At 32.3% G+C, this 13,761-nt stretch overlaps 1 protein-coding gene across 1 annotated transcript; it reads left to right on the top strand.

The window, feature by feature from the left end:
* The first annotated feature begins 3,064 nt into the window (after positions 1-3,064).
* On the top strand, positions 3,065-11,717 carry LOC143048899 (uncharacterized). The gene is made up of 3 exons (XM_076222765.1): positions 3,065-3,332; positions 4,811-4,874; positions 11,575-11,717. The coding sequence occupies exons 1-3, from the start codon at positions 3,099-3,101 to the stop codon at positions 11,715-11,717; spliced, it is 441 nt and encodes a 146-aa protein (XP_076078880.1). The 5' UTR covers positions 3,065-3,098.
* Positions 11,718-13,761: the final 2,044 nt, after the last annotated feature.

Raw genomic sequence — 13,761 nt, 5'->3', positions numbered from 1 at the left:
AGACATGACTATGATGTCATTTTCTATTTTTATTTGCCAATAACTTTATGTAAATAACTTCATTGGAAATTTTACAATATAAAATGTTGCTGATGAAGCTTTTTTTCCTTATCTTATCTAAAATATTTTTAGATAATGTATGTTGGACATTTGCCAGACATGACTATGATGTCATTTTCTATTTTTATTTGCCAATAACTTTATGTAAATAACTTCATTGGAAATTTGCCAATATAAAATGTTGCTGATGAAGTTTTTTTTTCCTTATCTTATCTAAAATATTTTTAGATAATATATGTTGGAAATTTGCCAGACATGACTATGATGTCATTTTCTATTTTTATTTGCCAATAACTTTATGTAAATAACTTCATTGGAAATTTGTCAATATAAAATGTTGCTGATGAAGCTTTTTTTCCTTATCTTTTTTAAAATGTTTTTAGATAATGTATATGGTTGCAAAGTCCATTTAAAATTTGAATTGAGATGATGATGATGATGATGATGGAGTGACTTGACATTTGTTTTGTGTAAAAAACCCATATAATGTCAAAAATTTGATCACAATCCAAATTCGGAGCTGTATCACGCTTAAATGTTTTGTCCATACCTGCCCCAACTGTTCAGGGATCGACCTCTGCGGTCGTATAAAGCTGCGCCCTGCGGAGCACCTGGTTTTAGTACAATATGAAGGGATTCAGGTAAAACTACTCTTGGTTGAGATTTTTCACAGTAATGGTTCAATAGTTGATTAACTATGAAATATCTCTACGATTTATTTTGTATTTCTAACTAACTTTCAATGGAAATAAACTTTTTTGCACTTAAACCTTCTACAAACGAACCTCATTTAATGTTGAAAGTGGACAGACACTATGGCATTGGTGGCCTATAGTTCCCATTGACACTTTATAACAAATTATTTTTGCTAACTACATGTCAAACTTTTACAACACTTGGCAAGGATGGTGTATGAAAAGTCTTCGATTAATATTTTCTATTTGGTTCCGATAAATATGGCCACCAAACTTCATAATTGCTGGTTGAACTGATTAAGATTTAAAGTGAAATTGAAAATTAAAAAGAAATATACCGGTATACTCTGAAAACTTCATTACACACTATCGATGAAGAACAAATTGCTCACTTGTCAGGGCCGTAACTAGCCTCTTCTAATAGTGAGGCAAAATATATTCGCCGAGCGGAGCGAGGCGAATTTTGGGGCCGTGCAAGGCCCCGAGAAGCTCTGAGAACAATTACGAATACTCGTGCATTCTGAGAGTTTTCCGGACTCTTTCTGACATTTAAACGCAATTAATTGTTTGCTATTTTCCGACAATAATCTGGTCTCAAAGCAAGAACATAGATTCATTGTGATTTAAGACTTTTAGGTTTTATGGAAAACATTAAAAGACCGATATGTAGGATAAAGCAAAAATCGTAATTCTCATAATCATTAATACAGGATCTGTCTGTCTGTTTTTGTCTTAATTGTATTGTGCTTAGACTATGGTTATTTTTTTATGACTAGATTTAAATATAGTGACAGATTGTACTTTAAGTACTAGTACTGCTTCAGTCGACAATAGGGACCATCTTGACCCTGTTTTACGGTATTATTGATTCTTTTATTGTTGTTGACCCTCCAGCAACTTTGACCATTGTCTTTTAGAATTTTTTCTATGCATTGACTCAATGACTTAATGCAAGTTAAACCCATCAATGGAAAAGGTCATATGGCAATACATTATTGTTTTTTTTCCAAATTATTTGAATCCGGGAAATAGGTGACAATACTTTAATTTAAACCATGTCAGCTTTCTAGTCTTATCTACCCCCCCCCCCCCCCCCCAAAAAAAAAAAGCCAGTTTTGTATTCTTTGATATCAAGTTCAATTCTCCATGCAGAAAAGACCATTTTTTTCTGTGTTTTGTAGCATCGTATATTCTTAAAATATTTTCTCGCACAATATCTGGACATCGGTTGGCATGCAACATTGCAAAACCACACGTTTACAAATGAAAATCATCACAAAACCGGGACAGTCACATAGAAGTACAAACAATAGACCATCAACTCTGAAAACTATAAAAGTGAAATAGAAACATGGATCAAGGAAAATATGCAGGGGCGACACCAGAGAGTGAAGAGAACTTGCTTCTTGCTATAGACTTTCCGTGAAAACAATTTGATATTAAGACAATTTTTTGTTTAAGTTTTTTTTTTTTTAAGTTTCTAACATGAGGCATTTGCCTCATTTGCCTCAATGTAGTTACGGCCCTGCTTGTGATACCTTGCTATGAAATTACAATATACAGGAATAAGATGATGTAAACTTTTATTTTCGAAGGAATTATTTCAACTTCATCGCTTTGGACTCCTGGTTTAAAAGCTTCTTTGTGAGCAGCAACTCTCTATCATAGAAATCATGATAGGAAATGCGAGCTCTAGACTAGTGTATCAACTGGGAGATAAATACTCCATATGCAGGCGCTGCTGGAATGTTGCTACATAGAAATGGAAATATAAAAAAGAAGATGTGGTATGATTGCCAATGAGACAACTATCCACAAAAGACCAAAATGACACCGACATTAACAACTATGGGTCACCGTACGGCCTTCAACAATTAGCAAAGCCCATACCGCATAGTCAGCTATAAAAGGCCCCGATAAGACAATGTAAAACAATTCAAACGAGAAAACTAAGGGCCTTATTTATGTAAAAAAAAAAATGATCGAAAAACAAATTTGTAACACATATTAAAGAAACGACAACCACTAAATTACAGTTCACAATTGGGAAGCTGAAAACATCTCTTTCGTCGAATAGTTTTGTTCTCAACCGACCCCCTTTGTCAATTTTACATGTTTTTTTTTTAAATCTTAAAGTTATATATACATGAAATAGAAAATCCAGTTTCTAAAAATGAATTTTGACTGCATCGTGTTAAAATAAATCATTTAAACGGATTTAATTTACACCAATCACTATATATAGTGTATAATTGGATTTAGGCGTTTATCTTTTAAATTACACAACTTGTTAGCATTGCTGTGAAAGCGAAAGTAGAAGAATTTGATTGTGAAATATGAAAAATGCCGTATCAAGATATTCGAAAGTATTTTAAAAGTCATGTAAAAATTATCACCCTTGCTGTATTTCTTATTAACGTATTTACTCTGATAATTGTTTTGGGGATTTTATGGGGAATGTCAGAATCATCTACCCCTGTAGAGAACTGTGGATACATGCGCCTTGAAATGGAAACGGATTCAGATTATGTGAAATGTGGTTGTAGAGCTGAAATATTACAAGAATACACAGAAAAGGTAAATATTTTTTTTATATTTATCTTTGGTTTGTTAACCGGGAAGTGTTAAACTTTATAGTGTTTGACCTATTTTTAAATTATATACATGTACATACCCGGCAGATAATTTATTTGACATATATATCATATTAACATATAAACCAAAAGGAGTGGAAATATTTTTTTTAAATAATTTAGAATCATATTCAAAACAGTGTAGCTGTGGCCATTGATTGACAACCTTAAATTATCCCATTGATTGGGGCAGATTAGGTGAACGTGTGTCTGTAACGACAACTGCTCACTACTTACTTATTATAGAATTTAAACTGTGGGGTCATAATCAGGAATAACTTTATGTTTTGATTTATATTATTGATATAAATCAAAACATCGTGTTATTCCTGATTAGTTTTTATAATTTCTTTATTTAGGTGTTGATAACCTTTTGTGACCCCACAGTTTAAGTGCCTTTAACAAGTACATAGTGAGCAGCGGTTGTTACAGCGAACGTTCACATAATCTGCCCCAGTCAATGGGATAATTTAAGGTTGTCAATCAATGGCCACAGCTACACTGTTTTGAATATGATTCTAAATAATTTAAGCATATTAAATTTCTGAAGAACAGTTCAGATCTTTTTATCAAGTATGTCATAAGGATACCGTTCATACTTTAAATTCGCAAGAACAATTGAACAACTATGAAAATCTTTAGATTAATTATACGATATAGAGTCACTGTGTAAAATTACGGATCCATGTTGATCTTTAACAGACAAATATTTGTGGTTTTTTAAAGTTTCAATATTTTGTAAAGCCAAGGCGGTAGATCTAAAGTCAGGCACTGGAGATGTTAAGTCCAGCACTGTAGGTATGAACTTCAGCGCTGCAAATTTATGTAAAAGTATTTCGCTAGAGATGTAAACATGGTAAAGTCGAGCGGCTGTAGATATACAGTCAAACGCTGTAAATATAAAGCAAAGCGCTTTACATTTAAAGTCAAGGGAGGGATATTTAAATTCCTTTGCTGTAAATGCAAAGTCCAGCGCTAGAGATGCAAAGTCCAGCGCTTGAGATCTATAGTATGGCACTGTACATATAAATTAAAGGGCTGGGTATGCTAATTTCAGCGCTTGAGATTTAAATTCCAGCATTTAAGGTAAAACGGCTCCAGCACTTGCTATACTTCACATTGGCAGCGCTGGAGTGTACATCTTTAGTGCTGGACTTTATATTTACAATGCTTGACAATACATTGGCAGCGCTAGACTTTGCATCTACAGCGCTAACTTTTAATTCTCCAGCAGTTTACTTCAAATCTACAGCTCATGACTTCAATTTCAGCGCAAACTTTTTAAATATTTATAGCGCTGGACTTTCATAACATAAACAAGTCTTTATCTGTATGTGACAAACAAGGCTCCGTGATCTCGTTGTTTATGTTTGTAACATTTTTTTTCTAAATTTATGTACTAGTTAATTTTATTTCATACATACTTTCGATGAGAAATTGATGACTATATCAAAAGAATACAGAGATATGTTCAAGAGTTCTTCAGGTAATAACCGTATAATAGCAACATATATAGAATTGTTAAGTACGTTCTTGTCACAAATGCATGAAAGGGATAATGTGTTGATTCCCCTCACTAAAACATTCATTTTGTAAGTTTCAGTACAACTAGAAGGGGGGGGGGGGGGGGCGCACTGAGTAGTTCGTATGTGGTTGAATATAGAAATCATCCCCTGAAGTTAAAGAAATGTATAAATGCAACAAAATCCGATGACAAGAAAAAAACATTTTGACAAAAAATGTGCAATACCAATACCATTATATGGGTCATTTAAAAAAAAATGTCGAATTTTGAAGTTGCAAAATTGATTTAAAGTTACTAATTCAAACAATCCTTGTCATAAGCAAATCAAAACAGACAGTACAATTATGGAACAACACATAAACAGATGCAATCTTGTTAATCTAAATGTCATACAAGAATATATTGAAACATTTTTATAAGACCGCAACAAAGTTTTATGGATCTCTATGAAATTTAAACACAAGGTTTGAAACCACAAATGGAAGGTAGGGATTGATTTTGGGGGTTAAGTTCCCAACAGTTAAGGAGTTATTGGCCTAAAAAGGGGTCCCAATAATCATTTTTCTAGTTTCCAGACAATAACTTGTGTGTAAGTGTATGGATCTTTTTGAAATTATACCATAAGGTTTTATACCAAAAAAGGTAGGTTGGGATTGATTTTGTGGGATATGGCCCTAACTGTTTAGGAATTAGGGGCCAAAAACAATACTTTTCTAATACTTTGTATACATTGCTTATTTCTTGACCAATTTCAATGATTTTTTTTTCTTAAATTCTCTGGGTTCTTTAAAATGCAGAGTCTACCGTGTATTAAGTTTTTGGATTTTGGGCCCCGTTTTTAAATTGGTGCATATTGAGGTCCAAAGGGTCCAAAATTAAACTTTGTTTGATTTCATCAAAAATTGAATTATTGGGGTTCTTTGATATGCCGAGTCTAACTATGTATTTAGATTTTAAATTTTTGGTCCCGTTTTCAAATTGGTCTACATTAAGGTCCAAAGGGTCCAAAACTAAACTTAGTTCGATTTTAACAAGAATTTAATTTTTGGGGTTCTTTAATTTGCTGAATCTAACCGTGTATTAAGTTTTTGTATTTTGGGCCCCGTTTTTAAATTGGTTCACATTGAGGTTCTAAGGGTCCAAAATTAAACTTTGTTTGATTTCATATAAAACTCAGTTGGTTCTTTGATATGCCGAATCTAACCGTGTATTTAGATTTTTAATTTTTGGTCCCGTTTTCAAATTGGTCTGCATTAAGGTCCAAAGGGTCCAAAATTAAACTTAGTTTGATTTTAACAAATATTTAATTATTGGGGTTCTTAGATATGCTGAATCTAAACATGTATTTTGATTATGGGCCCAGTTTTCAAGTTTGTCCAAATCGGGGTCCAAATATAAACTTTGTTTGATTTCAACAAAAAATGAATATATGGGGTTCTTTGCTATGCTAAATCTAACCATGTATTTAGATTTTGGATATTGGACCATAATAGGTAAATCTCCGATTAAATATTTTTAAGTTCTTAAACCACATTAATTCTGTGTCAGAAACCTATATGCTAAATCTAACCATGTATTTAGATTTTGGATATTGGACCATAATAGGTAAATCTCCGATTAAATATTTTTAAGTTCTTAAACCACATTAATTCTGTGTCAGAAACCTATGCTGTGTCAAATATTTAATCACAATCCAAATTCAGAGCTATATCAAACTTGAATGTTGTGTCCATACTTGCCCCAACTGTTCAGGGTTCACTTCTGCTGTCGAATCAAGCTGCGCCCTGCGGAGCATTTTATTTTAAATGTGGTGCAATATTTTATCTCTCCTGTTACCTTGTTCAAAAGAAATTTTGGGTTATGTAGAAAAGGTTTCGATAAAATAAAAACTTCTATATATTTTTATTCTGTGACATGATATATTAGTTGTCAATTTTCCATGTTGTACTAAACAAATGCCTTTAAAACATGTTTTTCAAAGGTTATAAAAAAAACCCACCAGTTATGCAAGTCTAAGATAGCAATTCATAATGTTCATCATTTTGTTCTGTTTCTAATAAACCTAACATCAAGTAATTCCCTCACATGTTGGTTTACTTTTGTCTTTATTTTATTGGTAACAGGAACGTACGTTAAGGATATATCACCATATTAAGTTCTATCCTGTTACCGTTTTTGGAAAGTTTGCTATAGCTTGCTATTCTACTTTCCTTAGGCGTTGGCCTCAAACTTCCGGTTGACAGATTATCGCAATATATTCTGCTCCGAGATAGTGTAGTACTAGTGTAAAAGTTCTGATTCTTGGAAGATTCTTTTAAAATTTTGAGTAACTACTGTTTTGACTGAAAAGATTACAGCTTGAATAAAAAGAAATGAATATTCACCGACGATTCAGATGAATTTAACTTCATTTTAAAAATGAGTATTACAAACACTACCTCGCGGATCTGCCATGCGCTGTAGAGAAAATCACAAGAAATCTACGCGAGATTGCGTTTTCATTCATTCATGAATATTTCATGAATGAACATTTCCCCGCTCTACTTTTACCTGTTTACTATATGTACGTACGTAAACGTGGTAAAATCTCGAGTGTATCGAAAGAATCGGGAATGACTGATTAAAATGCGAGAACAAGTTGACATTTTGACCAAGCCGTCGGATAATTGAAAAGTGATAGCGGTTTGTTTAAACAAAACACAGGTGAAAGAATATAAAATACTCGATAATTATATTATATGTCTAACGTCTCACGCCAAGGACGAGTAAAGATAAAAATGATTATAAGGTTCATGATGTGTACCCTTTGGCTAAAATGGCTGCATTTTCACCTCAAAATTTAGATAGATTACAGACAAACAGCGGCCTGTGCATCTGGAAAAGTTTTAAGGCGTACCATGCCCTATATTAATAGATTTCAATTGCTTTGTCACCCAAACACAGAGGCAATGATTACCGTAATATATCAAATGAATGGCTTAAAACAAAAATTCTCAAATGTTCTTAACTCATAAGACAATGCTTAATTTCACAACAGCAACTAAATTTATGTGTTACAGGTTATAAGCACCTCTATGAATCTAGTGTATATAAACTTTTTATTCCTGTGGTCATACTGCTGTTGTTATGCTCCCACCGTATTGAGTTTTATCCTTGTTCTGCTGTAAGTATGTATGTCCTTCCCTTACTTGTACGTACATGTACCTCCGTACATCCCAAAATTCGTTTCTGTTCTCTTACTTTAGTTTGCCCGAACCAAATTGTATGAAACTTATACGCAATGCTTATAACCACAATTCACAAGTCAAGTTTGAATTTTAGTTGCGTCACTTTTACCATTCTAGCATTTTATGCTACTTTACAAAAAGGAAAGTTGCTTGAAATTTTAGTTTCTGTTCTCTAACTTTAGTTTGTCTTAACCAAATGCTATGAATCTTATACACAATGCTCATTACCACAAACACTGATCAAGTTTGAATTTTGGTGGCGATAGTTATACCATTTTAGAGTTATGCCCCTTTACATATGTAAAAAATTGCTGACTATTTTCGTTTCAGTTATCTAACTTCAGTTCGCTTAACCAAATGTTATGAAATTAATACAGTGTTAATACTTTTAACAATAAAACAAAGATCAATCTTGAATTTTGGTGGAGAAATTTTTACTGTTCTAGGGTTGTGCCTCGTTACAAATGAAACCAGATGCTCCGCTGGGCACATCTTTATACGACCACAGAGGTCGAAACCCTGAACAGTTGGGGCAAGAAAGGACACAACATTCAAGCTTGATATAGCTCTGAATTTGGATTGCGATCAAATATTTGACATAATATATAGGTTTCTGACACAAAACAAATGTCATGATCTAACAAATCTATTGTGCAATACTGTGTAATTAGAATGTATACACAATGCTTATTACCCCATAACTCAGATCAAGTACACATTTTGGTAGCGTCATGCACATTTACAGTTCTTGAGTTGTGACCCTTTATAACATTAATGCTAGCGGGGGCATCATTTGTGTCCCATGGACACGTTCCCTATTTTAGATAAAAGCCTTTAATATAAATTCACTTTCATTACATTTGTATTGATTTAAGTTACTGTAACTGTCTTATTTATAAAAAAGGATGTGGTATTTTTTGCAAAGAACCAATGCTATCCAAAAGAGTTCAAAGGAGGAAAATGTATTAATAACTATAGGACACCATATGGTCGTCAATAATGAGAAATATCTGTACCATATACATGCAGAAAGCTATAAAAGGCCCCGATAGGAAACATGTGGAGCAATTCAAACAAAAAAACTTACGTGTTAATTTACTAAAAACAAATATGAAGGATCTAAACCAATAGAAAAATACTAATTCACAGGCCCTTGATGTTGACATGGCATGGGTACTTAAAAAGAAATTATCAGAGCTTTCTGTATATTTCAATATTTTAGATCTACAGTTTTAGGTTGCAATAGAAAATATCAAAACTTTTTATGACAAACATGAAAAAAGTGATTTTTGATAATTACTGACAAGACAATGGTTTAGTGTAAAACATCCAAGCTGTGATGAAATACATTTTTGAAATAATGCACGTCTATAACCTTTTTGGAATAATACACAGCTACAGTTGCAAACTTTCCAGAGGTGCTATCCAGCACTTTGATTATTTATCCTGTTACCGATAACAGTATTGCATCTGCAAATTCTAAATTGTGAAGATTAAGACGTTATAAACTTTAGATGAGTTCAAACAACGAAACATTAATTTTCATTATGTGTACAACTATATGTAAATTTAATATTTTCAAAGACGTTTCTGTCAAATATTGCCTACCCTGTCACTAGGATAGTCATAACAGGATAGACAAATTTCTTCATTTATGAATGCTGTTGTGAAATAACTACTCCCTTTGATGAAGTGATAATATTTTTTTCTTTTTGCTTCTCATCACGGTGCGGAGCTATAAGTTTCAATCGAAATACACGCCATTTTGAATAAATTACTTATCACGTATAGATTCTGATTGGATGCAGCTGAGATACAGCAACAGCTATTGGCTTAAATGAGATAAAGAATTACAGACTTTTCTCGTCCAGGATAAGACACCAAATTAGACTATGTGTATTTCAGTTCCGATCAACTGTTACTAATTCATGTCACAGTCCGTTTTATTATGCACACATTTCAAATATAAATTCAATATTGTAATATCAATAATTATTATTAATACGTGTTTATTTGCTTTGTTACTCCGCAATTTTCACGATTTGCTTTGCTAAACAATGTTCATATACAATGTTTACAAAAATGCATTATCTGTAGTTTATAACTTCTGGCAATCTAGGCACACCTCCAGAGTCGTGTCTATTTATTTTGTTTTAATTTTCAACAAGAAATTTCGGTTTTTTTTTAAAGCATGGGTATATAACGCAAACAGACACTTTTAAAGTACATCCATTTTTTATCAATCAATATATAAAAATACCACATTTCCAATACTAATTAACAACCACATGCATAATAAGACATATAAGACCTAAAGCTTTATTTGGAGTCGGTATATGAAATACAAGCACACACATTACCTTAAATGAGGGTAGAGCGAAGTAGTCCATAGCTTTTTAGAAAGCTAAAACTTGTGTGATGTTTGTATCCAGCACTTTTTACAAGAAAAATATTGGTGTAATTAATAAATATTTTGGTAACAGCATAGACATGACAAAAGTTTACCCACTAATTTTTGTCATTAAATGTCTTGAAATTTTTTGTTCTCTACACTGTTATGCAAGAAACGGGTTTTTTTAGGTTGCTTTGCGCTTTTGACATCAACATTGATTACTGTTTCAATATTCATAGGAGTGGTAACATGATGGACACGAACTTCATGTACGCTGATTGAATTTAGCTTGTAGAAAAATGTTACATAGAATAATAAAAAAGCTGCGATTTTTCGTTAGAGTTATTATTAACATTATAAAAAAGTCCGTTTTGCGGATATAACGGCAATCAGAAAATATTAATGTTCTGACTCATAAATTCTATAAACTTGCATTTAAACACGTACAACTGCAGTTTGCTTCAGAAATACATTTTTTTAACATAGGTGTACTGGAAATTCGACATTTTTTTTAAATGACCCATATACTGCAAGAGTCTCTGGAAGTGTCATTGCCGACCCAGTCGTTGATGGAGGACAAGTTGGTACATTGACCGGACGTACTGATTAACGGACGAACCAAATACTTAGTAACCACTTTCCCGGCATATTTAAGTAGCCTTAGTTTATTTTAAACGTTCATATTATTCATAATTGTAACGCACAATGTGAAAAAAACGACGAAGTTAAGGTTAGAAGAAAACCATAAGCTAAAATTAAAAATTAGACTTTTAATTTTTTACTTTGACAAATAATTTCAATGTTTTTTTCCATAATTTCACGCGATTACTTAGAAGTACTGTACGCTAACTTATTTTCACGGATAAGTACTTTACTTGTGTTTGGTTATTTTCATGCGACTTCGCGGAAATTTATTTTAGCAATTTTCTTACTTTTGTTTATGTACTCGTATTTTTCTTCTCGCAAATGTAGCGTCAATAAAACGCAGCCGAAAATTGATACTATCTCTTTTAACTGAATTCAAAAGTGTGTATATTTTCAGTTAAAGTGCATGGAGGTTACATAGGAGATGTAAAACCTGTCGCCCATTTGATTGGTGAAGACAGAGACGTGCCAACAAAAGGTAACCGGCCCATAGACAAACAAAAGCATTTGATACAGATACAACAAAACAAATACCCATAGAATTGGTCAACCCCTATGAATTGTAAATGCCATTCTACAAAATTTTAATATTGGTTTTCTTCATCTTATGTTTGCTAATTTCAAAAAGATGTGATCATTCAAGTTAAAGGAACAAATATTGTAGCAACCTACCTTCACTTAAGTCAATAGTTCCGGTAAAAAAAAGGAATACACCATTGAAAAGTTCAAAATGTTAAAGGGATAACAGCAATAAATCCCTCAATTTTGTACAGTGCAGCCAACAACCAAAACCCGGCGCCTCCGAAAAATTCCATTGATGTAAACTTTATGTCACCTTTATTTAGATGTCTTGATTATTTTTGTCGTTTGTCTTCTGTCTCAATGACTTACAAGTCACGTCTCCTTTTATTCGTACATACAAACATACACAAACAACAGCGCATGAAAAATATAGCTTGACCAGTACAAACAGAAGGGTTAAACGACTTGTACATTGTAGATTTACGTTCATGTATAACGTCGACCTATTTCACAAAATATCTAGTACGAAAAATATACTCGCAAGTCATGAACATTTCAATAAAAAAAATTTAAAAGATATTTTGTGAAAAAAACTCATATGGGATAAATGAGGATAATTTATATGATTATCAGAAATATTAAATATTATATATATACAGCCAAATTTTGCTCACGTAAAATTCACGTGAATCTCATTTCACATGAACTTCATGTGAATTCACGTTAAATTTTACGTGAAATATTAATGGTGTCCAAGTTGAAAAAAAATAGCCCAAACTTAAAACTTTTGTTAACCACTGATACTTTGTATTACAAGTATCATATATTCCATTGAAAATCTTAATCTAATTTAAAAATTATATTTTCACGTGAAATTCACGTGAAAAATTTCACATTAAATTCGTGAACATTTTCACTTTGAATTAAACATGAATAAAAGTTCATTTGAAAAATTTATATTACTCTGAATTAATGATAAATTCATGGTGGAAATTTAACATTCTCAAGATAAATTTTTGTAACATGAAATACAAAGGAGAAGGTCCGGTAAGACCCCTTTTTGGCCCCAAAATATAACCGTTTTACAAAATTGTTAAAATGTAAACTTTTAGTTATTTATTGGACAGTTGAATGCTTCTGCTACATAAATATGGGCTGTTTTGACCATACAATGCACATATATCGGGTTGTAGCACCATTAAGTCATGCTAAATTACTGAAATCTTCAAAATTCTAGCATTTTAGGTAAATTTTAGACGGTTTCCGAGTAAAACGAAAGTGGCCGCATTCGTGTTCATCCTTAATATTTTATGATAATGCATAACATATATAAAGGTTGTGGATGAACACGGATGCGGCCACTTTCAATTTTGACAAAAACCATCTGTAAAGTGACAATTTTCAGCATATTTGGTAGATTTTTCATATTTGAGCTTGAATCGGATCGTTTTTAATGACTAAATCAGTTAAAATCTTTCACATTAACTAATTGAATCAAGTGAAATAGACACTTAAGTGTTAAAAAAGTAGTCAAAACCTTTCGTCAGATGAAACTGAAATTTGAGGCCAAAATGAGTCCTTACCGGACCTACTCCTTTACCTGAATTTTACATATGCTAATATTTACTCCATTTTCTATTTGTAAAATTGAATTATTTCAAAACTGAAATGTTTTAGTTTGGTATGAATTATCTCCCTTGATATGGGATTAAATGCAACTACAAAAAATTAATGGTTTTGAAAAATATTTTCTGTCACTGTCACCTTTCTCTATGCTTATTTCAAATTCATAGATGCATAGTTTATATTAATGGACTAATGTGATTTATTAGTAATATTTTGATAGTTATCAATTAGTAAATAAATTACTTTCCCACATTTTGTCTTCTTTATTTTTGTACTCTTATAGATGTGGGAGGTAACATCTACTTATGCAATAGATTACTTTATTATACTTCACGTTAAAACGCCATATTTTGATGCTGATACGAGGGTGTTAATTTACTTTATCACATGGCTGAGTGGGTGACAATTTTTTTGAATGTCACCCTCTCGATCGTCC

This window comes from Mytilus galloprovincialis, chromosome 10 (genome assembly GCF_965363235.1).
Source record: "Mytilus galloprovincialis chromosome 10, xbMytGall1.hap1.1, whole genome shotgun sequence".
NCBI classification, from domain to species: Eukaryota; Metazoa; Mollusca; class Bivalvia; order Mytilida; family Mytilidae; genus Mytilus; species Mytilus galloprovincialis.
The sequence above is the reverse complement of the archived record's forward strand: the minus strand, read 5'-3'. Positions and strand labels throughout refer to the sequence as shown.

Coding starts and splice junctions, on each gene's coding strand:
- LOC143048899 (XM_076222765.1), top strand. CDS start 3,099: ATGCCGTATCAAGATATTCGAAAGTATTTTAAAAGTCATGTAAAAATT. Junction 3,333..4,810: donor TACAAGAATACACAGAAAAG/GTAAATATTTTT, acceptor TATTTCATACAT/ACTTTCGATGAGAAATTGAT. Junction 4,875..11,574: donor TATGTTCAAGAGTTCTTCAG/GTAATAACCGTA, acceptor GTATATTTTCAG/TTAAAGTGCATGGAGGTTAC.